Genomic DNA, 24351 nt, shown 5'->3' on the forward strand with positions numbered 1-24351 from the left:
GAGGAAAATGAGGCAGCGAATTAAAATGAAAGACAATGAGAAAAGGGGAAGGAAGGCAGGAAAGAAAAGGGGAGGGAAGGGGTGGTGGAAGGGGTCGATCGGGGCCCCTCTCTGGGCATAATCAAACCCTCAAAAATGTCGAGGAGAAAATCCGGGTAAATCAAGCAGAAGAGCTGAGATTGGTTCTCAAATATAGACGCCTCAGCCATCTTAAAAATCTCAGCCAAACCTCTACCTCTCTCTCTCTCTCTCTCTCTCTCTCTCTCTCTCTCTCTCTCTCTCTCTCTCTCTCTCTCTCTCTCTCTCTCTGTGATTTCAGACAAGGCAAATTTCCGATTTCCCTCTTTATTTCCACTGTGTTCGGGTCCACTTGACGGGCAAGAAGGACACAACGAGGAGATAAGCCCAGAAAGTAGCCCAAACTTGCTGGGAGCTGGAGTCGGAGGTGGTGGGGGGGTGGGGGTGGGGGTGGGGGTGGGGGTGGGGGTGGGGGTGGGGGTGGGGAGGTGAGGAGTACAGGAGGGAAGAACGGAGGGGAAGGGGGGGGGGGAGAGGGAGGGGAGTAGAGGGAGCTGGTAGGGAAGGAAGGTGGGAAAATTAAGACGAGGAGAATGAAGGGTAGGGGGGGGGGGTAAGAGGGAGGAGATAGAAGGAAGGGGGAAGACGTTAGTGTGAGAGAAGGGGAGCGGGGAGAACAGGAGGGGTAGATGAGGAGTGGGACAAAAAGGATGGGAAAGCGAGGATGATGGGGGGAAGATGAGATGGGGAGGGGGAATGAGAGAGTGATGGAGAAGAGGGGAAAGCGTGATGGAACAGGAGACAGAAGGAAAAATTGGTTAAGTGGAGAATAAAGAAGAGGAGAAAATATAGCAGTAGGAATGGGTAAGGGACAAAGAAGGGGGCGAATGTCACATAATGACATAATAGAACTGAAAAGTGGAGTACCACAAGGAAGCTGCTTCTCTCCCGCTCTATTCAACATATATCCAGCTGACCTGCCCCAACCCCAACACGGAGAATACATCACATACGCTGACGATGTCACCCAAATAATGTGCCAGCCAGGTCCATCAAAGTCGCTTCTAGCCAGCAACACCAAGGCTGCAAATTAATTAATAAATAACTTTCAAAAGCATTGGAAAATAAACATAAATAAACAAAAGTTCCAGATAATGCAAATTACAAACAGAAACCCAGACCCCGTTATCCTTGACAACCGGCCGATCCAATATGCGGAGGTCGGCACAATATTGGGACTCAAGATCAATAGAACAGGGATAAAAATGTACGTAAAGGACAGATTAAACAAAGGAAAAGCAGCCTTGGAAAAACTCAGGAAATTTTGAAGCCTCAGCACAAACACACAGCAACACTTATACAAGGCTCTAATCCGACCGCATCTAGAATATCCCCCAGTACCACTACACATCTTAAAGACAACTAACATGCGGAAACTGCAAGTAGTGCAAAACAAGGCGCTAAGGAGGGCAGCAAAACACCGTCCACCATGTGATCAGACAATCCAGGAGCTCCAGGAACTCCTGAACACACAACCACTAAACATCAGACTACAGCACCAAGCCTCCAGGGTGTGGAACACTATACTAATGTTAGAAGACCCAATGTTAGAGAGATTTCTCCAAGATGAGACGCCCCACTCCCACAGCTGGTGGCCCAAGATGAGACGCCCCACTCCCACAGCTGGTGACCCAAGATGAGACGCCCCACTCCCACAGCTGGTGGCCCAAGATGAGACGCCCCACTCCCACAGCTGGTGACCCAAGATGAGACGCCCCACTCCCACAGCTGGTGGCCCAAGATGAGACGCCCCACTCCCACAGCTGGTGACCCAAGATGAGACGCCCCACTCCCACAGCTGGTGGCCCAAGATGAGACGCCCCACTCCCACAGCTGGTGGCCCAAGATGAGACGCCCCACTCCCACAGCTGGTGACCCAAGATGAGACGCCCCACTCCCACAGCTGGTGGCCCAAGATGAGACGCCCCACTCCCACAGCTGGTGACCCAAGATGAGACGCCCCACTCCCACAGCTGGTGGCCCAAGATGAGACGCCCCACTCCCACAGCTGGTGGCCCAAGATGAGACGCCCCACTCCCACAGCTGGTGGCCCAAGATGAGACGCCCCACTCCCACAGCTGGTGACCCAAGATGAGACGCCCCACTCCCACAGCTGGTGGCCCAAGTTGAGACGCCCCACTCCCACAGCTGGTGGCCCAAGATGAGACGCCCCACTCCCACAGCTGCTGGCCCAAGATGAGACGCCCCACTCCCACAGCTGGCGGTCCAAGATGAGACGCCCCACTCCCACAGCTGGTGGCCCAAGATGAGACGCCCTACTCCCACAACTGGTGGCCCAAGATGAGACGCCGCACTCCCACAACTGGTGGCCCAAGATGAGACGCCCCACTCCCACAGCTGGTGGCCCAAGATGAGACGCCCCACTCCCACAGCTGGTGGCCCAAGATGAGACGCCCCACTCACACAGCTGGTGGCCCAAGATGAGACGCCCCACTCCCACAGCTGGTGGCCCAAGATGAGACGCCCCACTCCCACAGCTGGTGGCCCAAGATGAGACGCCCCACTCCCACAGCTGGTGGCCCAAGATGAGACGCCCCACTCACACAGCTGGTGGCCCAAGATGAGACGCCCCACTCCCACAGCTGGTGGCCCAAGATGAGACGCCCCACTCCCACAGCTGGTGGCCCAAGATGAGACGCCCCACTCCCACAGCTGGTGGCCCAAGATGAGACGCCCCACTCACACAGCTGGTGGCCCAAGATGAGACGCCCCACTCCCACAGCTGGTGGCCCAAGATGAGACGCCCCACTCCCACAGCTGGTGGCCCAAGATGAGACGCCCCACTCCCACAGCTGGTGGCCCAAGATGAGACGCCCCACTCCCACAGCTGGTGGCCCAAGATGAGACGCCCCACTCCCACAGCTGGTGGCCCAAGATGAGACGCCCCACTCCCACAGCTGGTGGCCCAAGATGAGACGCCCCACTCCCACAGCTGGTGGCCCAAGATGAGACGCCCCACTCCCACAGCTGGTGGCCCAAGATGAGACGCCCCACTCCCACAGCTGGTGGCCCAAGATGAGACGCCCCACTCCCACAGCTGGTGGCCCAAGATGAGACGCCCCACTCCCACAGCTGGTGGCCCAAGAGCCTTGATCTACTCAATGAAAACCCAGACCCACAATACATAATTCTTAGATGAAATGCTCATCAGAAGTCCCTGCCCGCTTTAAAAAAATAAGAATTAACAAATTAATAAATAAATAAATAAATAAATTAATAAATAATACAATAAAAACCCTTAAACAGAATATCAAAACATGTGTGAAAGCACCGGATTGTGTATATGTGAATGCTACGCTGTGTGCATCTATAGACACACATATATGGTGAAATACATGTGAAGAACCTCACACAAACACACACACACACACACACACACACACACACACACACACACACACAGGAATGCTGTGTATAAAATGCTGGAAAAAGTCCAAAGGTATGCCACTAGACTAGTCCCAGAACTAAGAGGCATGAGTTACGAGGAAAGGCTGCGTGAAACGCATCTTACGACACTGAAAGACAGAAGAGTAAGGGGAGACATGATCACAACCTACAAAATCCTCAGAGGAATCGACCGGGTAAACAAGGATAAACTATTCAACACTGGTGGGACGCGAACAAGGGGACACAGGTGGAAACTGAGTACCCACATGAGCCAAAGAGACGTTAGAAGGAACTTTTTCAGTGTCAGAGTAATTAACGGATGGAATGCATTAGGCAGTGATGTGGTGGAGGCTGACTCCATACACAGTTTTAAATGTAGATATGATAGAGCCCAGTAGGCTCAGGAATCTGTACACCAGTTGATTGACAGTTGAGAGGCGGGACCAAAGAGCCAAAGCTCAACCCCCACAAGCACAAATAGGTGAGTACAAATAGGTGAGTACACACACACACACACACACACACACACACACACACACACACACACACACACACACACACACACACACACACACACACATATGAGGATTGTAGGATCCTCCAAGATGATTTGAACAGGTTGCAGAGATGGTCAGAGAAATGGCTACTTGAGTTCAACACGAGCAAATGTAAAGTAATGAAAATGGGACTAGGTGATAGGAGACCAAAGGGACAGTACACAACGAAGGGGAACAGCCTACCTGTGACGACGCGCGAAAGAGACCTGGGGGTGGACGTAACATCTAATCTATCTCCTGAGGCTATCCATAAATAGGATATCGAGAGCAGCGTACTCTACACTGGCAAAAGTTAGAACATCATTCAAAAACCTAAGCAAGGAGGCATTTAGGGCGCTTTACACTGCCTACGTGAGACCATTGTGAGAGTATGCCACCTGAAGAAACACATAAGGAAACTGGAAAAGGTTCAGAAGTTTGCAACGAGACTTGTCCCAGCGTTACGAGGGATAGGGTATGAAGAGCGCCTGAAGGAACTGAGCCTTACGACACTAGAAAAAAGAAGGGAGAGGAGGGGATATGATATGAAGGTATAAAATGCTCAGAGGGATTGACAGAGTGGACATAGACGAAATATTGTTCACACGTAATAATAACAGAACGAGGGGACATGGGTGGAAGCTGGAAACTCAGATGAGTCACAGAGATGTTAGGAAGTTTTCTTTTAGAGTTAGAGTAGTGAAAAAATGGAATGCACTTAAGTAGCAGGTTGTGGAAGCAAATTCTATTCATAATTTTAAAACTAGGTATGATAGAGAAATGGGACAGGATTCATTGCTGTAAACAACCGATGGCTCGAAAGGCAGGATCCAAGAGTCAATGCTCGATCCTGCAGGCACAAATAGGTGAGTACACACACACACAGCTCCCTGACAAGTGAGAGCAAGTTTAGCTTATAGTTGCCACCACCCACACACGGTGTCAGCAAGGCGGACAGTCCGCCTATTACTCTCACTATATTTCCCCATTTCAAAATGTTTATCTTCACCCGTACCTCTCCATCATCTTTACTCCCGAGGAGGGGGGGGGGTGAAAACACTGGAAGAAGAGATGACAGGAATAAGAAAATAAAGGAGAATGAAGATGAACAGTAAATGTAGAAAGATAAAACATTTCTACATTTATAAAAGAAATGTAAACTCTTTCATTTTGTAAGATGTTTACATTTCAAAAGAAATGTAAATGCTTTAAACTCGTTCTCTTTCTACTTATAAAAGAGGAGGAGAAGATGGCCTCTCCTAGATGTCCCCCCCCCCCTCTTTGCCACCCTCTTAATGAGCTCTCAAGAACCGTGCAAGTCTCCTCTCTAGTCTCGACCCGTGCAGGTTGGAGTTACACCAGAGATGCTGGAGGCCTTACTGTTAGGTATAAGGCCTATGTTCCCAAGATCCCTCATCTGGCCCAACTTCGTGAGCAGCCAGACGTAGGCACCTATAACACAAGGCGCTCAGCCATGAACGGACTCATACTGACTGCTAGTCTCACGAAGTTTAACTCCATCAGCCACATCCTTCATATCTGGATACGCTTGAAATCGAATCAACGGTCCATAAGAGAGAGAGAGAGAGAGAGAGAGAGAGAGAGAGAGAGAGAGAGAGAGAGAGAGAGAGAGAGAGAGAGAGAGAGAGAGAGAGAGAGAGAGAGAGATATTAGTCCACTACGGGCTCGCCATAGCCCGTGCTCCTTTATCTTTCTGTTCCGAGTAGCCGAATTTTCAACAACACCAACGGTCCATAAGAAGGGTTTGGCTCACAACTGGTTGAAGTTACAATTAGTAACTTCCATAAAGACTAAACCACAAATCAGAAAAAGCAAGAAACGACAACTTTTCGGTCCGTCCGTGGACCATTATCAAAAATTCTAATAGAAAGAGTGGCAATCTACTCTCCACACTCACTATTACATTACTTCATAATGGTCCTCCAAGGTCCGAAAACTCGTCGTTTCTTGCTTTTTTTCTGATGTTTGGTTTGGTCATTATATATTCATTATATATTCAGAGAGAGAGAGAGAGAGAGAGAGAGAGAGAGAGAGAGAGAGAGAGAGAGAGAGAGAGAGAGAGAGAGAGAGAGAGAGAGAGAGAGAGAGAGAGAGAGACAGACAGAGAGAGAGACAGAGAGAGAGACAGAGAGAGAGAGAGAGAGAGAGAGAGAGAGAGAGAGAGAGAGAGAGAGAGAGAGAGAGAGAGAGAGAGAGAGAGAGAGAGAGAGAGAGAGAGAGGACAGAAGGGTAAGGTAAGGCTTCTCCCACATTTGCATATAATGAAGCCGGAGCGACCAGGACATTATGAGTATTGCCTTACTCCGGCACTCTCTGCTCTCCCTCACTCTCCCTCATACCCACTCTTCTCACCAGGGGGAAAAATGGAAATCATTTAGAATATATAAGAAACGACAGAGACGACCCTGGGAATATTTGCTCGCCTCGCCCTTTTAGTTCTCTTTCCTCTTTCACCTCTCCTTCTTATTCCTCTTGTTTGCCCCCCCTTCTCTTCCCTCTTTTATATGTGTAGGTTAGCTAAGCATTTTAAACTACACAATCACCTTCTGCGGTTGATTGTTCAATAAAACACTGAACTCTATGTTCAACAGACTTCTCACTCTGTCCATGGAGGACAGAAGAAAATGTATATATGTGCTGGTTAGCATTACAAATGTGTGGCCACGTCTGTGGTAGGTAAAAAAATAAAAAAGGGAGATTCTGAACATTTTATTCTGTGCAGTGATCCGGTCATTTATAACTGTTATTATGAGGTTGTTGCTGTCGAGCTTTGCAGGAGAAGTTTTCAAGTGTTGACCAGACCACACACTAGAAGTTGAAGGGACGACGACGTTTCGGTCCGTCCTGGACCATTCTCAAGTCGATTGTGATGAGGAGGTAGAGACAGGCAATAAATAGGCAAGAGAGAGCTGAGGAGGAAAGTAAGGTGTAGGGGATAGTAGTAATAATGAGAACTGCAGGGGGCCTATTGGCCCATACGAGGCAGCTCCTATTATAACCACCGAATGAGAAGGAGATAGTAATAGGAAAAAGAAGAGGATAGCAAGGGAGCGTAGGAGAAGACAATGAACAGAAAAAGGGGAGAAGAGAGAAAGAAAAGGAAAGAGAAAGAAAGATAAATGGAAGGGGTAAGCTTATGTTAATTATTATTATTAACATCTTTATTGACAAAATTAATTACAATTTTGCCTAATCTGAGAATTTTTATAGTCTTATTAAATTGAGGTTAATGCTAGTATTCACTGTCACGCAGGACAGAGGGTCATACATAAGACAATAGGCCTAAACTGTAGGCTGAAGCACATATATATCATGGTTACAATCAATGTTTTAATGTGTGAATATGTGACAACAACTTTCTATTGTGCACTGCCACACAAGGGCAGGGATGGGTTCATAAGTGATACAGCTTAGAATATAAATAGAAATTGTTCTTCATTCTTTAAAATGGACAAGCAAATTTTGGGTAAATTGTTAGGATGTCGTCCAGAACACCTGAGTCAATAAAATAGTTACACAGTTGGTGGTACAATAGGCCAGGAGGTCTAAAGTCCTTTACGGTTTCACATTCATCAATATAGTGTTCTAGTGAGTGCATTAAAGGTTTATCACAGAGTTTACAATCTGAATATTCTGGTAGTGGCTCAGCCTCACTAACCTGCCAGATGTGTCTATAGCCAAGGCGAATTCGCGCAATTACTACATCACATTGCCTGGTCCGGTTACTGTGCTGACCATACAAATACCTATTATTACAGAACTTGTCATAACTTTTAATACTGCAGCTTTCAGGTCTCTGTGCATTTCTTAGTTCTTCTAAATCTGAATTAATTTCTTTAATTTGTATGTTTCTAATAACTGCATTAGATAGTCCAAAGTCATAATCAATGTTTTCTTTCCTGCAAGCCTCATTGGCCAATTGATCTACAAAGTCATGTTTTTCAACTCCAACATGGGATGGGATCCACACAAATTTTATACAAGAATTATTATCATTGGCAAAAATTACATTCCATTTAATATTACAAGCTACTTCCGACATACATTGTGATGGGTTATTTAAGGACTGCAGAGCACTTTTAGAGTCACAGAAAATAACTCCACCACCATTGAGCTTAAGGTATTCAGTGGCTAGATAAATACCCAATAGCTCGGTCTGTGTCGTGCTTGCCCAGTTGTTCAATCTCTGTGTACTAGTCATGATCATTTCATTCCCTTTATACACTGCACATGCACAACCTGTTCTACCAGTGCCTAACTGCACAGAGCCATCAGTAAAGGCATAGGATTCAGTCGGTTTGAGAATTTGAAGATGACTGTCAATAGCTTCTAATGTTATACATCTCAAAATGTCAGTGTTATACATTTGTTTTACACTGATGGGAGTATAATGCAGAGAGACCTCCACATCTTTCCAAGGGGGAATATAGTGAACAGTTTTATCAGGGTTAAGAGATACATTCAGTTTCTGAAGATTATAGGCACAACAACTGAGCCACACACTGTAGGGAGCTTTTTGCGGCGGATTGAGGGAACAGTCAGAATTGTTTAGAATGGATCTCAATTTAATTTGAATAGAGCTGGGGGGACCATTATTTTTCAAAGTTTTGGCGCAAAACATAGTACTAAGTAGAACTATTCTTTCGTAAATGGAAGGTAAGTTTAGTTCCTTTCTCATGTTAACAATTCTGACAGTTCTAGGACAACCCAGGATGATGCGCATGGCATCATTCTGTACTACATCTAGGCCTTGTAATTGTTTAGGAGAAAAATTAAGAAGATGCAAGGCATAATAATCAACAACAGATCGTATAAAGGCAATATAAAAACTACGAGCATATTTTATGTTAATGCCAAATCCTTTGCCAACAAGAGTTCTGAGAGGTTTAAGACGCTCAACAAGTTTTTTACGCAGGTTGCTGATGAGATTTGTATCATTAACCTCGACTCCAAGATATTTATAAGACTCACAAGTCTCCACGGGCACTCCATTAATAGTATAGTTAGCATGGAGAGAATGGGGAATAAGAACCCTTGTTTTATCAACAGAGATTATGAGGCCACATTCTACTACTTTCTTGGAGAATGCATCAAGTAACATTTGTAGCCTTGGTTTACTGTGTGCCATAATACAAATATCATCAGCATAACATATAACTGTTTCCGTAGGTTGTACAGGTATGTCATGGATAAGTTTGTGCATAAGTATATTGAAGAGCATAGGGCTTAGGACACCACCTTGAGGTGTGCCTAGTTCGAATGCATCTGTTCTTGTACTTTTAACTCCTTTAAATAGGACACTAGCACGCCTGTTGGATAGGTAGCTCTTTATCCAACTCAGAAGATTACCTTTGATTCCAAATTCAGCAAGTTGCTCTAATATTATTTCGCCATTCGCTACATCGAAAGCTGACTTTAGGTCAATAAAGGCTGCCTGTGTCCCATCCTGGGAGTTTACAAAATATTCAGCAAAGCATGTTTGTGTGCTACACTTGGGCATGAACCCATATAGGTTTGGGGCCAGTTTTTCTTTGACCTGAAACATGACACGATTGAGAACAATTCTCTCCAAGACTTTACACATGCAAGATGTAAGGGAAATGGGTCTGAATTTTTGAGAGTTAGGTTTAGGAATTGGTATTATGAGACTTTGTGTCCAATTCTTTGGCAAGATACCTTGTGAGAGACTCATTTGATAGAGGTCAAGCAGAGGGTGGCTAGGGACATCATTCAGTAAGCTCAAGATGTTATAAGTTATACCATCCTCACCAGGGGCAGTTTGCTTAGGTTTTCCTAATGCTGATGTTAATTCAAAGGGGGTTATAGGAAACTGATCCGTTAAATCTGGTGAGGAGCGTGCTATTTCAATATTAAAGTTTCTGTTAATGTTGGTATGTCTTAAATGCTGCTGTATATCTGGGGGTAAGGAAGAAATTTGTGAGACACTAGACCATTGAGCTAGGAGCATGTCAGCATATTCTGCAGGAGTATGATGAAGCTCAACTGGGGCTGAAGGTTTGGTAATGTTTTTAATTTTGTTCCACATTTCTGATAATGTTGTAGTTCTATTGATACCTTGTAGGAATTGTTCCCAATATGTGTTCTTAACCTGACCCTTAAGCTCGCGAAAATCTCTGTTGGCATTAAGGAATGCGAGTAAATTGTCAGCTGTTTTGTCTCGTTTATAAGAGTCAGCAAGCTGAAGCACTTTAGCTCGCTCTGCAATAATAATAGGATCCTCTGTCCATGAGGAAGAACGAGTGTTCTTTTTTTTCCTTGATTTAACCCAGGTATCATAATAACTGGTAATGATACTGACAAGATCATTGTAAAAGTGGTCCACTGATACAGGTGTATACCCAGTGTACCACTTATGTACATAAGCCTTAAAGTGCTGTTTAAGATTGTCTGGAATGTTAATTTTAACTCTAGGATGAGGATTGGACTTAATATCCGCCACATGTTAAGTCACGTTTGTTAGAAAGATCAGAGCATTTGAGTATATACTGTGAAAGGGAAGAGTCCACAGCAACAAAGCCAGGACTCAAGTTCATGTTGGGTACATTGTGTATAAGAGCCGATTCAACAAGACGGCGTCTGTGTAGAGTAGAGGCAGGAAAGATTATTTTGGAGGAAGACCAATCAATGGGATGATTAGAATCCCTCACATGGCAGAAGAGAGCATTGTTAGTGTCTGCAGACTTAACACTTCTCTTGTGTTCTTTAAGTCTGTCATTCAGTGTACGGCCAGTTTCGCCAAAGTATTGGAGAGGACAAGACGAAAAGGAAATAGAGTAGACATCAGCAGCATTAGAAGCAGGAGGAGCAGTGTGAACTAGATTGCTACGAAGTGTATTAGTTTGTCGAAAGGCGAGTTTAATGTCAAGAAGACGAAAGGTATTGGTAAAAGTTTTGAGTTCAGATATGAAGGGAAGGCATAGTACAGTGCTACTAGTGTTGGAAGCAGGTTTACGATGAAAGAAATTTCGTTTAGCTTGAGAGTGGGCACAGTTGATGAAATGCAAAGGATAACCAAGGCGAGAGAATGATTTGTAGATAAAGGCAATTTCAGAATCAAGAAACTGAGGGTCGCTGATGCGAAGAGCGCGGAGGAAGAGAGAGACGAGGTCACTTTTCTTAACAGAAGGAGGATGGTAGGAAAAGAAGTGAATCTGCATGCCACTATGCATGGGTTTACGGTAGACAGAGAAAGAGAACCCAGACACAGAGCTGTGAACATGAACATCAAGAAAAGGAAGGAGGGAATTAGATTCCCACTCAACTTTGAAATGGATAGAAGGAGCCAGATTGTTAAGAGAGGCGAGGAAAGGCTGGAAAAGATTAAGGTCATGAGGCCATAAAGCAAAAAAGCAAGTTTTCAAGTGGTTGAAGAGTAGACTTTGAAGCACATTAAATTATTCCTCCTCCTGTGTTGTGTAGTGTACTGGTAGGTGTAGTGTACTGGTAGGTAGGTGTAGTGTACTGGTAGTTGGTGTAGTGTACTGGTAGGTGGTGTAGTGTACTGGTAGGTGGTGTAGTGTACTGGTAGGTGGTGTAGTGTACTGGTAGGTGTAGTGTACTGGTAGTTGGTGAAGTGTACTGGTAGATAGGTGTAGTGTACTGGTAGGTGTAGTGTACTGGTAGATAGGTGTAGTGTACTGGTAGGTGGTGTAGTGTACTGGTAGGTGGTGTAGTGTACTGGTAGGTGGTGTAGTGTACTGGTAGGTGGTGTAGTGTACTGGTAGGTGGTGTAGTGTACTGGTAGTTGGTGTAGTGTACTGGTAGATAGGTGTAGTGTACTGGTAGATAGGTGTAGTGTACTGGTAGGTGGTGTAGTGTACTGGTAGGTGGTGTAGTGTACTGGTAGGTGGTGTAGTGTACTGGTAGGTGGTGTAGTGTACTGGTAGGTGGTGTAGTGTACTGGTAGTTGGTGTAGTGTACTGGTAGTTGGTGTAGTGTACTGGTAGGTGGTGTAGTGTACTGGTAGGTGTAGTGTACTGGTAGGTGGTGTAGTGTACTGGTAGGTGGTGTAGTGTACTGGTAGGTGTAGTGTACTGGTAGTTGGTGTAGTGTACTGGTAGTTGGTGTAGTGTACTGGTAGATAGGTGTAGTGTACTGGTAGGTGGTGTAGTGTACTGGTAGTTGGTGTAGTGTACTGGTAGGTGGTGTAGTGTACTGGTAGTTGGTGTAGTGTACTGGTAGGTGTAGTGTACTGGTAGGTGGTGTAGTGTACTGGTAGGTGGTGTAGTGTACTGGTAGGTGGTGTAGTGTACTGGTAGGTGGTGTAGTGTACTGGTAGGTGGTGTAGTGTACTGGTAGTTGGTGTAGTGTACTGGTAGTTGGTGTAGTGTACTGGTAGGTGGTGTAGTGTACTGGTAGGTGGTGTAGTGTACTGGTAGGTGGTGTAGGTGTAGTGTACTGGTAGGTGGTGTAGTGTACTGGTAGGTGTAGTGTACTGGTAGTTGGTGTAGTGTACTGGTAGGTGGTGTAGTGTACTGGTAGTTGGTGTAGTGTACTGGTAGTTGGTGTAGTGTACTGGTAGTTGGTGTAGTGTACTGGTAGGTGGTGTAGTGTACTGGTAGGTGGTGTAGTGTACTGGTAGGTGTAGTGTACTGGTAGGTGTAGTGTACTGGTAGTTGGTGTAGTGTACTGGTAGTTGGTGTAGTGTACTGGTAGGTGTAGTGTACTGGTAGGTGGTGTAGTGTACTGGTAGGTGGTGTAGTGTACTGGTAGGTGGTGTAGTGTACTGGTAGGTAGTGTACTGGTAGGTGGTGTAGTGTACTGGTAGGTGGTGTAGTGTACTGGTAGGTGGTGTAGTGTACTGGTAGGTGGTGTAGTGTACTGGTAGGTGTAGTGTACTGGTAGTTGGTGTAGTGTACTGGTAGGTGTGGTGTACTGGTAGTTGGTGTAGTGTACTGGTAGGTGGTGTAGTGTACTGATAGGTGGTGTAGTGTACTGGTAGGTAGTGTACTGGTAGGTAGGTAGTGTACTGGTAGGTGGTGTAGTGTACTGGTAGTTGGTGTAGTGTACTGGTAGTTGGTGTAGTGTACTGGTAGTTGGTGTAGTGTACTGGTAGGTGTAGTGTACTGGTAGGTGGTGTAGTGTACTGGTAGTTGGTGTAGTGTACTGGTAGTTGGTGTAGTGTACTGGTAGGTGGTGTAGTGTACTGGTAGTTGGTGTAGTGTACTGGTAGTTGGTGTAGTGTACTGGTAGTTGGTGTAGTGTACTGGTAGGTGGTGTAGTGTACTGGTAGGTGGTGTAGTGTACTGGTAGGTGGTGTAGTGTACTGGTAGGTGGTGTAGTGTACTGGTAGGTGTAGTGTACTGGTAGGTGTAGTGTACTGGTAGTTGGTGTAGTGTACTGGTAGTTGGTGTAGTGTACTGGTAGGTGTAGTGTACTGGTAGGTGGTGTAGTGTACTGGTAGGTGGTGTAGTGTACTGGTAGGTGGTGTAGTGTACTGGTAGGTAGGGTAGTGTACTGGTAGGTGGTGTAGTGTACTGGTAGGTGGTGTAGTGTACTGGTAGGTGGTGTAGTGTACTGGTAGTGTGTAGTGTACTGGTAGGTGGTGTAGTGTACTGGTAGTTGGTGTAGTGTACTGGTAGGTGTAGGTGTACTGGTAGTGGTGTAGTGTACTGGTAGGTGGTGTAGTGTACTGGTAGGTGGTGTAGTGTACTGGTAGTGGTGTAGTGTACTGGTAGTGTGGTAGTGTACTGGTAGGTGGTGTAGTGTACTGGTAGTTGGTGTAGTGTACTGGTAGTTGGTGTAGTGTACTGGTAGTTGGTGTAGTGTACTGGTAGTGGTGTAGTGTACTGGTAGGTGTAGTGTACTGGTAGGTGGTGTAGTGTACTGGTAGTTGGTGTAGTGTACTGGTAGGTGGTGTAGTGTACTGGTAGTTGGTGTAGTGTACTGGTAGGTGGTGTAGTGTACTGGTAGTGGTGTAGTGTACTGGTAGGTGGTGTAGTGTACTGGTAGGTGGTGTAGTGTACTGGTAGGTGGTGTAGTGTACTGGTAGTGTGGTGTAGTGTACTGGTAGTGGTGTAGTGTACTGGTAGGTGTAGTGTACTGGTAGGTGGTGTAGTGTACTGGTAGTTGGTGTAGTGTACTGGTAGGTGGTGTAGTGTACTGGTAGGTGGTGTAGTGTACTGGTAGGTGTAGTGTACTGTAGTGTGGTAGGTGGTGTAGTGTACTGGTAGGTAGGTGTAGTGTACTGGTAGGTGGTGTAGTGTACTGGTAGGTGGTGTAGTGTACTGGTAGGTGGTGTAGTGTACTGGTAGGTGGTGTAGTGTACTGGTAGTTGGTGTAGTTTACTGGTAGTTGGTGTAGTGTACTGGTAGGTAGGTGTAGTGTACTGGTAGATAGGTGTAGTGTACTGGTAGGTGGTGTAGTGTACTGGTAGGTGGTGTAGTGTACTGGTAGGTGGTGTAGTGTACTGGTAGGTGGTGTAGTGTACTGGTAGTTGGTGTAGTGTACTGGTAGGTGTAGTGTACTGGTAGGTAGGTGTAGTGTACTGGTAGTTGGTGTAGTGTACTGGTAGGTAGGTGTAGTGTACTGGTAGGTGGTGTAGTGTACTGGTAGTTGGTGTAGTTTACTGGTAGGTAGGTGTAGTGTACTGGTAGGTGGTGTAGTGTACTGGTAGTTGGTGTAGTGTACTGGTAGGTGGTGTAGTGTACTGGTAGTGGGTGTAGTGTACTGGTAGATAGGTGTAGTGTACTGGTAGGTGGTGTAGTGTACTGGTATGGGTGTAGTGTACTGGTAGGTGTAGTGTACTTGTAGGTGGTGTAGTGTACTGGTAGTGGTGTAGTGTACTGGTAGATAGGTGTAGTGTACTGGTAGGTGTAGTGTACTGGTAGGTGGTGTAGTGTACTGGTAGTTGGTGTAGTGTACTGTAGGATAGGTGTAGTGTACTGGTAGGTGTAGTGTACTGGTAGGTGTGCAGGTGTAGTGTACTGGTAGGTGTGTAGTGTAACTGGTAGGTGTAGTGTACTGGTAGTTGGTGTAGTGTACTGGTAGGTGGTGTAGTGTACTGGTAGGTGGTGTAGTGTACTGGTAGTTGGTGTAGTGTACTGGTAGTTGGTGTAGTGTACTGGTAGATGGTGTAGTGTACTGGTAGTTGGTGTAGTGTACTGGTAGTTGGTGTAGTGGTACTGGTAGGTGTAGTGTACTGGTAGTTGGTGTAGTGTACTGGTAGATAGGTGTAGTGTACTGGTAGTTGGTGTAGTGTACTGGTAGGTGTAGTGTACTGGTAGGTGGTGTAGTGTACTGGTAGGTGGTGTAGTGTACTGGTAGGTGGTGTAGTGTACTGGTAGGTGGTGTAGTGTACTGGTAGTTGGTGTAGTGTACTGGTAGTTGGTGTAGTGTACTGGTAGGTGGTGTAGTGTACTGGTAGGTGTAGTGTACTGGTAGGTAGGTGTAGTGTACTGGTAGTTGGTGTAGTGTACTGGTAGGTGGTGTAGGTGTAGTGTACTGGTAGGTAGGTGTAGTGTACTGGTAGTTGGTGTAGTGTACTGGTAGGTGTAGTGTACTGGTAGGTGGTGTAGTGTACTGGTAGGTGGTGTAGTGTACTGGTAGGTGTAGTGTACTGGTAGGTGTAGTGTACTGGTAGATAGGTGTAGTGTACTGGTAGGTGGTGTAGTGTACTGGTAGGTGGTGTAGTGTACTGGTAGGTGGTGTAGTGTACTGGTAGGTGGTGTAGTGTACTGGTAGTTGGTGTAGTGTACTGGTAGATAGGTGTAGTGTACTGGTAGGTGGTGTAGTGTACTGGTAGTTGGTGTAGTGTACTGGTAGATAGGTGTAGTGTACTGGTAGGTGGTGTAGTGTACTGGTAGTTGGTGTAGTGTACTGGTAGATAGGTGTAGTGTACTGGTAGTGGTGTAGTGTACTGGTAGTTGGTGTAGTGTACTGGTAGATAGGTGTAGTGTACTGGTAGGTGGTGTAGTGTACTGGTAGTTGGTGTAGTGTACTGGTAGTTGGTGTAGTGTACTGGTAGTTGGTGTAGTGTACTGGTAGGTGGTGTAGTGTACTGGTAGGTGTAGTGTACTGGTAGGTGGTGTAGTGTACTGGTAGGTGGTGTAGTGTACTGGTAGGTGGTGTAGTGTACTGGTAGGTGTAGTGTACTGGTAGGTGGTGTAGTGTACTGGTAGGTAGGTGTAGTGTAACTTAGGTAGGGCATGGTGTGAGTGTACTGGTGAGGGTGGTGTAGTGTAGCTGGTAAGATGAGTTAGGTGTAGCTGGTAGTGTGAGGGGGGTGTACCTGGTAGTTGGTATGTAATGTGTAGCTAGGTAGTGGATGCTAGTGATACTGGTAGGGTGGTAGTGTACCTGGTAGGTGGTGTAGTGTAGCGGGGGATGTGCGTGTAGTGTAGGCTGAGTAAGGTGTAGGGTACTGGTAGGTGGTGTAAGTGTACTGGGAGTTTTTGTAAGGTGTAGTGTACTGGTAGGTGGTGTAGTGTAGCTGGTAGGATAGGTGTAGATGTACTGGTAGGTGAGTGTAGTGTACTGGTAGGTGGTGTAGTGTACTGGTAGGTAGGTGTAGTGTACTGGTAGTGGTGTAGTGTAGCTGGTTAGGTGTAGTGTTACTGGTAGGTAGGTAGTAGTGTACTGGTAGGTGTAGTGTTACGTGTAGGGTGTAGTGTACTGGTAGGTGTAGTGTACTGGTAGGGTGGTGTAGTGTACTGGTAGGTGTAGTGTAATTGTAGGCTGTAGGTAGGATGTGGTGTAGTGTACTGGTAGGTAGTGTACTGGTAGGTAGGTAGTGTACTGGTAGGTGGTGTAGTGTACTGGTAGTTGGTGTAGTGTACTGGTAGTTGGTGTAGTGTACTGGTAGTTGGTGTAGTGTACTGGTAGGTGTAGTGTACTGGTAGGTGGTGTAGTGTACTGGTAGTTGGTGTAGTGTACTGGTAGTTGGTGTAGTGTACTGGTAGGTGGTGTAGTGTGCTGGTAGTTGGTGTAGTGTACTGGTAGTTGGTGTAGTGTACTGGTAGTTGGTGTAGTGTACTGGTAGGTGGTGTAGTGTACTGGTAGGTGGTGTAGTGTACTGGTAGGTGGTGTAGTGTACTGGTAGGTGGTGTAGTGTACTGGTAGGTGTAGTGTACTGGTAGGTGTAGTGTACTGGTAGTTGGTGTAGTGTACTGGTAGTTGGTGTAGTGTACTGGTAGGTGTAGTGTACTGGTAGGTGGTGTAGTGTACTGGTAGGTGGTGTAGTGTACTGGTAGGTGGTGTAGTGTACTGGTAGGTAGTGTACTGGTAGGTGGTGTAGTGTACTGGTAGGTGGTGTAGTGTACTGGTAGGTGGTGTAGTGTACTGGTAGGTGTAGTGTACTGGTAGTTGGTGTAGTGTACTGGTAGTTGGTGTAGTGTACTGGTAGGTGTGGTGTACTGGTAGTTGGTGTAGTGTACTGGTAGGTGGTGTAGTGTACTGATAGGTGGTGTAGTGTACTGGTAGGTAGTGTACTGGTAGGTAGGTAGTGTACTGGTAGGTGGTGTAGTGTACTGGTAGTTGGTGTAGTGTACTGGTAGTTGGTGTAGTGTACTGGTAGTTGGTGTAGTGTACTGGTAGGTGTAGTGTACTGGTAGGTGGTGTAGTGTACTGGTAGTTGGTGTAGTGTACTGGTAGTTGGTGTAGTGTACTGGTAGGTGGTGTAGTGTACTGGTAAGGTGGTGTAGTGTACTGGTAGTTGGTGTAGTGTACTGGTAGGTGGTGTAGTGTACTGGTAGGTGGTGTAGTGTACTGGTAGGTGGTGTAGTGTACTGGTAGGTGGTGTAGTGTACTGGTAGGTGGTGTAGTGTACTGGTAGGTGTAGTGTACTGGTAGGTGTAGTGTACTGGTAGTTGGTGTAGTGTACTGGTAGTTGGTGTAGTGTACTGGTAGGTGGTGTAGTGTACTGGTAGTTGGTGTAGTGTACTGGTAGGTGTAGTGTACTGGTAGGTGGTGTAGTGTACTGGTAGGTAGGTGTAGTGTACTGGTAGGTGGTGTAGTGTACTGGTAGGTGGTGTAGTGTACTGGTAGGTGGTGTAGTGTACTGGTAGGTGGTGTAGTGTACTGGTAGTTGGTGTAGTTTACTGGTAGTTGGTGTAGTGTACTGGTAGGTAGGTGTAGTGTACTGGTAGATAGGTGTAGTGTACTGGTAGGTGGTGTAGTGTACTGGTAGGTGGTGTAGTGTACTGGTAGGTGGTGTAGTGTACTGGTAGGTGGTGTAGTGTACTGGTAGTTGGTGTAGTGTACTGGTAGGTGTAGTGTACTGGTAGGTAGGTGTAGTGTACTGGTAGTTGGTGTAGTGTACTGGTAGGTAGGTGTAGTGTACTGGTAGGTGGTGTAGTGTACTGGTAGTTGGTGTAGTTTACTGGTAGGTAGGTGTAGTGTACTGGTAGGTGGTGTAGTGTACTGGTAGTTGGTGTAGTGTACTGGTAGGTGGTGTAGTGTACTGGTAGTTGGTGTAGTGTACTGGTAGATAGGTGTAGTGTACTGGTAGGTGGTGTAGTGTACTGGTAGGTGGTGTAGTGTACTGGTAGGTGTAGTGTACTGGTAGGTGGTGTAGTGTACTGGTAGTTGGTGTAGTGTACTGGTAGATAGGTGTAGTGTACTGGTAGGTGTAGTGTACTGGTAGGTGGTGTAGTGTACTGGTAGTTGGTGTAGTGTACTGGTAGATAGGTGTAGTGTACTGGTAGGTGTAGTGTACTGGTAGGTGGTGCAGGTGTAGTGTACTGGTAGGTGTAGTGTACTGGTAGGTGTAGTGTACTGGTAGTTGGTGTAGTGTACTGGTAGGTGGTGTAGTGTACTGGTAGGTGGTGTAGTGTACTGGTAGTTGGTGTAGTGTACTGGTAGTTGGTGTAGTGTACTGGTAGATAGGTGTAGTGTACTGGTAGTTGGTGTAGTGTACTGGTAGGTGGTGTAGTGTACTGGTAGGTGTAGTGTACTGGTAGTTGGTGTAGTGTACTGGTAGATAGGTGTAGTGTACTGGTAGTTGGTGTAGTGTACTGGTAGGTGTAGTGTACTGGTAGGTGGTGTAGTGTACTGGTAGGTGGTGTAGTGTACTGGTAGGTGGTGTAGTGTACTGGTAGGTGGTGTAGTGTACTGGTAGTTGGTGTAGTGTACTGGTAGTTGGTGTAGTGTACTGGTAGGTGGTGTAGTGTACTGGTAGGTGTAGTGTACTGGTAGGTAGGTGTAGTGTACTGGTAGTTGGTGTAGTGTACTGGTAGGTGGTGTAGGTGTAGTGTACTGGTAGGTAGGTGTAGTGTACTGGTATGTGGTGTAGTGTACTGGTAGGTGTAGTGTACTGGTAGGTGGTGTAGTGTACTGGTAGGTGGTGTAGTGTACTGGTAGGTGTAGTGTACTGGTAGGTGTAGTGTACTGGTAGATAGGTGTAGTGTACTGGTAGGTGGTGTAGTGTACTGGTAGGTGGTGTAGTGTACTGGTAGGTGGTGTAGTGTACTGGTAGGTGGTGTAGTGTACTGGTAGTTGGTGTAGTGTACTGGTAGATAGGTGTAGTGTACTGGTAGGTGGTGTAGTGTACTGGTAGTTGGTGTAGTGTACTGGTAGATAGGTGTAGTGTACTGGTAGGTGGTGTAGTGTACTGGTAGTTGGTGTAGTGTACTGGTAGATAGGTGTAGTGTACTGGTAGTTGGTGTAGTGTACTGGTAGTTGGTGTAGTGTACTGGTAGATAGGTGTAGTGTACTGGTAGGTGGTGTAGTGTACTGGTAGTTGGTGTAGTGTACTGGTAGTTGGTGTAGTGTACTGGTAGTTGGTGTAGTGTACTGGTAGGTGGTGTAGTGTACTGGTAGTGTGTAGTGTACTGGTAGGTGGTGTAGTGTACTGGTAGGTGGTGTAGTGTACTGGTAGGTGGTGTAGTGTACTGGTAGGTGTAGTGTACTGGTAGGTGGTGTAGTGTACTGGTAGGTAGGTGTAGTGTACTGGTAGGTGGTGTAGTGTACTGGTAGGTGGTGTAGTGTACTGGTAGTTGGTGTAGTGTACTGGTAGTTGGTGTAGTGTACTGGTAGTTGGTGTAGTGTACTGGTAGTTGGTGTAGTGTACTGGTAGGTGTAGTGTACTGGTAGGTGGTGTAGTGTACTGGTAGGTGGTGTAGTGTACTGGTAGGTGGTGTAGTGTACTGGTAGGTGTAGTGTACTGGTAGTTGGTGTAGTGTACTGGTAGGTGTAGTGTACTGGTAGGTGGTGTAGTGTACTGGTAGGTGGTGTAGTGTACTGGTAGTTGGTGTAGTGTACTGGTAGTTGGTGTAGTGTACTGGTAGGTGTAGTGTACTGGTAGGTGGTGTAGTGTACTGGTAGGTGGTGTAGTGTACTGGTAGGTGGTGTAGTGTACTGGTAGGTGTAGTGTACTGGTAGGTGGTGTAGTGTACTGGTAGGTGTAGTGTACTGGTAGGTGTAGTGTACTGGTAGGTAGGTGTAGTGTACTGGTAGGTAGGTGTAGTGTACTGGTAGGTGGTGTAGTGTACTGGTAGGTAGGTGTAGTGTACTGGTAGGTGGTGTAGTGTACTGGTAGGTGTAGTGTACTGGTAGTTGGTGTAGTGTACTGGTAGGTAGGTGTAGTGTACTGGTAGGTAGGTGTAGTGTACTGGTAGGTGGTGTAGTGTACTGGTAGGTAGGTGTAGTGTACTGGTAGGTGGTGTAGTGTACTGGTAGGTGTAGTGTACTGGTAGTTGGTGTAGTGTACTGGTAGGTAGGTGTAGTGTACTGGTAGGTAGGTGTAGTGTACTGGTAGGTGGTGTAGTGTACTGGTAGGTAGGTGTAGTGTACTGGTAGGTAGGTGTAGTGTACTGGTAGGTAGTGTAGTGTACTGGTAGGTAGGTGTAGTGTACTGGTAGGTGGTGTAGTGTACTGGTAGGTAGGTGTAGCGCCGGCAGTTGTTAGTGTGGCGGTCAGTCAGGTGTTTAACACTGACAGTCTGTCTGTGTGTGCAAGTATTGGTTCTGTAAAACTTGCCTCACGTTGCTCCACTCCGTCCTCTTGACGAGTGAACCCAACCGTGGGTAAGGGGAAGGATATTGGGGGTGGTGGTGGATTCAGGTAGGGGGAGGTTGGGGGAAGGGTCAGGCGGTGTGACAGTGAATAATGAGGGGAGGGGGAAGGGGGGGGGAGGTAGAGGGGTAGGGGAGGGGTGAGGGGAAGGATTGAAAAGGGTGTGGCCGATAAAGCGAAGACGGATCGCTTGCTAAATGCCAGCGAGGAGGACCCGAGGAAGCGCTGGCGCAAGAACTATGAGGTGGGGGGAGGGAGCGGGGGACATTCTCCCACGAGCCCCCACATTCTCCCACGAGCCCCCACATTCTCCCACGAGGCCCAACATTCTCCCACGAGGCCCAACATTCTCCCACGAGGCCTCCACATTCTCCCACGAGGCCTCCACATTCTCCCACGAGGCCCCACATTCTCCCACGAGGCCCAACATTCTCCCACGAGGCCCAACATTCTCCCACGAGCCCCCACATTCTCCCACGTGCCCCCACATTCTCCCACGAGCCCCCACATTCTCCCACATGCCCCCACATTCTCTCACGAGGCCCCACATTCTCCCACGAGCCCCCACATTCTCCCACGAGCTCCCACATTCTCCCACGAGCCCCCACATTCTCCCACGTGCCCCCACATTCTCCCACGAGCCCCCACATTCTCCCACGAGCTCCCACATTCTCCCACGAGCCCCCACATTCTCCCACGTGCCCCCACATTCTCCCACGAGGCCCCACATTCTCCCACGAGCCCCCACATTCTCCCACGAGCCCCCACATTCTCCCACGAGCCCCCACATTCTCCCACGAGCTCCCACATTCTCCCACGAGCCCCCACATTCTCCCACGAGCCCCCACATTCTCCCACGAGCCCCCACATTCTCCCACGAGCCCCCACATTCTCCCACGAGCCCCCACATTCTCCCACGAGCCCCCTCCCAGCACATTCTCCCAGGAATCTTTGCTACTCCAACCACACCCTTATAGTTAGTTACAGGATTAGGTAAAGAACCGAAGATACCTCCCAATCTCCCCTCCCCCCCCCCCCACACACAGACACACCGCACTATTAGACCTGTCCTCCCCCCCCTTTTCCTCTCCCACCTGCCCCCCCCTCACTCTCTCATTTCCCCCCCCCCCTTACTCTCACCTTTGCCCCCCTGCCCCCCCTAGCCTCATATGCCTCCACAAGCCACATTATAAACTAAGTAACCTCTTTAAAGCCTCATTGCCTCGTCTGCTTCAACATCTCCCCTTAATCCATCTCCTGTTGTTACTGAGGGTGATTTCCTTCTCCTTAGTTGTGTCTTGGTCTCTTCTTCCCTTCTTTACACCTCACTTTTTAGCCGTCTTAATATGCTTCATTGTGCTTGGTTACCTGCATCCTTTCATCTCTCTCTCTCTCTCTCTCTCTCTCTCTCTCTCTCTCTCTCTCTCTCTCTCTCTCTCTCTCTCTCTCTCTCTCTCTCTCTCTCTCTCGCTCTCTCTCATTGTTTACAATTGTTTAATAACTGTTTTGCTCTAAATGCTGATCAAATGCTGACGGATTCCACCACGCTTCAATGTAAAACAAACGATAACACATTAAAATGTTTCGTCAATAAAGTTTAAGCACATGGTAGCGAGCCCTAACCGACTGGGCCATGATGGTACAAAAGTCGACCAACCCGGAACTCTTCTAAGTCACTGGGAGGTTCTGGAGCCCACGAGCCGGAGCTCTACCAGGGTTTTAAGACACACACTTATCGTGAAAAAATGACATTAACGTTATATATAAAAAAAAGGCGGGTGTCTGGTATTCACCAGAACGCGAGTTCGAATCGCGTTCACCACCACACACAAAAAGGAACGTTTCCATACACCGACACAAAAAAAGAACGTTTCCATACACCACAACGCATAGGAATATGTCCTAACCAAACGCAGAAAAACACACACACACACACACACACACACACACACACACACACACACACACACACACACACACACACACACACACACACACATTAAAACAAGGTTGAGACATAATTAAAACCTTCTCACATCGGACTCTCTCGTTCTCAGAGTCGCAGGCAGAAAAAAAAAATCAAGATTTTTTTCCCGGAGTCACGACTAAATAATTACGCGATGTGGTGCATGATAATGACATACAGCGAGCGACCATTACGGGTGTCGCTCCCAGCGTAACCTAGAGCAATGGAGAGCCATAACGACGAGCTCCACTTGACGTAGTCTGGAAATAGGAGAAGAAAAAAAAATTAATGGACAAAGAGAATCTGGAAAATGAATTGTCTGAGATCTAAGATCCGTGCCAACAGCCACCTTTCCCTCCCCCTGCTCTTCCTCCCTCTCTCCTGCTCTCCCTCCATCCCTTCCCTCTCTGTTGTCTCCACCTCTACAGTTATTAAAGTCATTATAACCTCTCCCGCCCCACATACACCCTCAATCCTTCCATATATCACTGGATGAGACAATAACCAAAAGACATGATCCCAACATGCAAAATACTCCCCAGGCCAGGGAAGATTGTTTAGCATGGGGGGGGGGGTTATTACTCGAATATGGGGGACGCAGATGGCAGCTAGAAGTGCCCACATCAACCAAAGACGTCATATATATTTGTTGTTCATCGTCAGGACAAATAGAATGCGCAAAACAGTGAAGTGATTGAGGCAGACTTCACCAGGCAGCATTAAATGTAGACATGACAGAGCCCACTGGAGTTCCAGCTACCAGTTGGACTCCAGCTCCAATGGTAGCTGGAACTTATCCGCCAGTTGATTAAGGGCTGAGAGGCGGGACCCGAGAGCCGTAGCTCACCCCGTAGCGTAGACTATAGCAGGAGCACCTCCACACGTGTCTCTGAAGGACGGTGCTGGCTTTGGTAAGTTTCAACATGGCGGCATGCACCTCCCTACCCTTCTCAACCCCCTCCCCCTCCCGTCTCCCCCTTCCCCTGACGTACCCTTCCCATCTTCCCGTCATCTTCCCGTCTCCCTTTCCCATAACACAAAACAGCTCAAGTTGCTTTGATTAGTCCCCATCCCCCCCACGTGTCTAGACTGTTGGACTGCTTGCATACACATGAAGGGACAATAGGAGAAGACAGGCAATCCCGACGGTGGCGTAGTATCCGAACAGTGGAATAGTAGCCGGAGTGTTCAGACAGAACCGTTTGACCGGACGAGGGTAGTTTAACAACACGAGGAGAGAGGCGACCTACAGACCACAACAAGATACATTACCAACTATGGTATACGACCAGTAACATGAACATCAATACACACACTGAGAGACAAGCAAAATTACATATTTAAGCAAACTGGTTTCATTGACAGATTCAT

The 24351-nt window shown here is 47.1% G+C and overlaps 1 protein-coding gene across 1 annotated transcript in view; it reads right to left on the bottom strand.

The window, feature by feature from the left end:
* The window catches only part of LOC123750273 (circumsporozoite protein-like), a 57730-nt gene extending 35806 nt beyond the window's left edge, over positions 1-21924 (bottom strand). Inside the window, exon 1 of the mRNA XM_069340022.1 lies at positions 21291-21924. Coding sequence (XP_069196123.1) covers positions 21291-21924 — 634 coding nt within the window. The remainder of the gene's footprint in view (positions 1-21290) is intronic.
* Between the last annotated feature and the right edge of the window lie 2427 nt (positions 21925-24351).

The sequence above is a fragment of the Procambarus clarkii genome, chromosome 43 (assembly GCF_040958095.1).
Source record: "Procambarus clarkii isolate CNS0578487 chromosome 43, FALCON_Pclarkii_2.0, whole genome shotgun sequence".
Classification (NCBI taxonomy): domain Eukaryota; kingdom Metazoa; phylum Arthropoda; class Malacostraca; order Decapoda; family Cambaridae; genus Procambarus; species Procambarus clarkii.